The 378-nt window shown below is 29.6% G+C and overlaps 1 protein-coding gene across 1 annotated transcript; it reads right to left on the reverse strand.

Moving 5' to 3' along the window:
- Positions 1 to 378, reverse strand: ENU1_120910 (pyridine nucleotide transhydrogenase alpha subunit, putative; the record flags this gene model as incomplete). Its single annotated transcript, XM_008859822.1, has 1 exon — positions 1 to 378. A coding segment is annotated over one exon (378 nt), but the record flags the coding sequence as incomplete, so codon positions are not given.

A 378-nucleotide genomic window follows, 5' to 3' on the forward strand; every position in this document is an offset into this window, starting at 1 on the left:
ATTTAATTCTTCAAATCCTTTTTTACAATCACTTAAGAACATTCTTGTATTAGAATAGAAAAATAATGGATTATCTACTGCTGCATATCCTTGATTAAGAGATCTTTTATTAACTACACATATTTTAGCTTTATAAACATCAATAATTGGCATTCCAGCTAATGGTGATGTTGGGTCAGTTTCTGCTATTGGATTAACTGTATCATTTGCTCCAACAACAATTGCAACATCAACATTTTCTAAATCTTCTGCTTCTTCCATTGCAAATACAATTTTATATGGTACATTAGCTTCTGCAAGTAATACATTCATATGTCCTGGTAATCTTCCTGCAACTGGATGAATAATAAATCTTACTTCTTTTCCTGCTTTAATTAA

The sequence above is a fragment of the Entamoeba nuttalli genome (genome assembly GCF_000257125.1).
Source record: "Entamoeba nuttalli P19 unplaced genomic scaffold asmbl_5134, whole genome shotgun sequence".
NCBI lineage: Eukaryota > Evosea > Mastigamoebida > Endamoebidae > Entamoeba > Entamoeba nuttalli.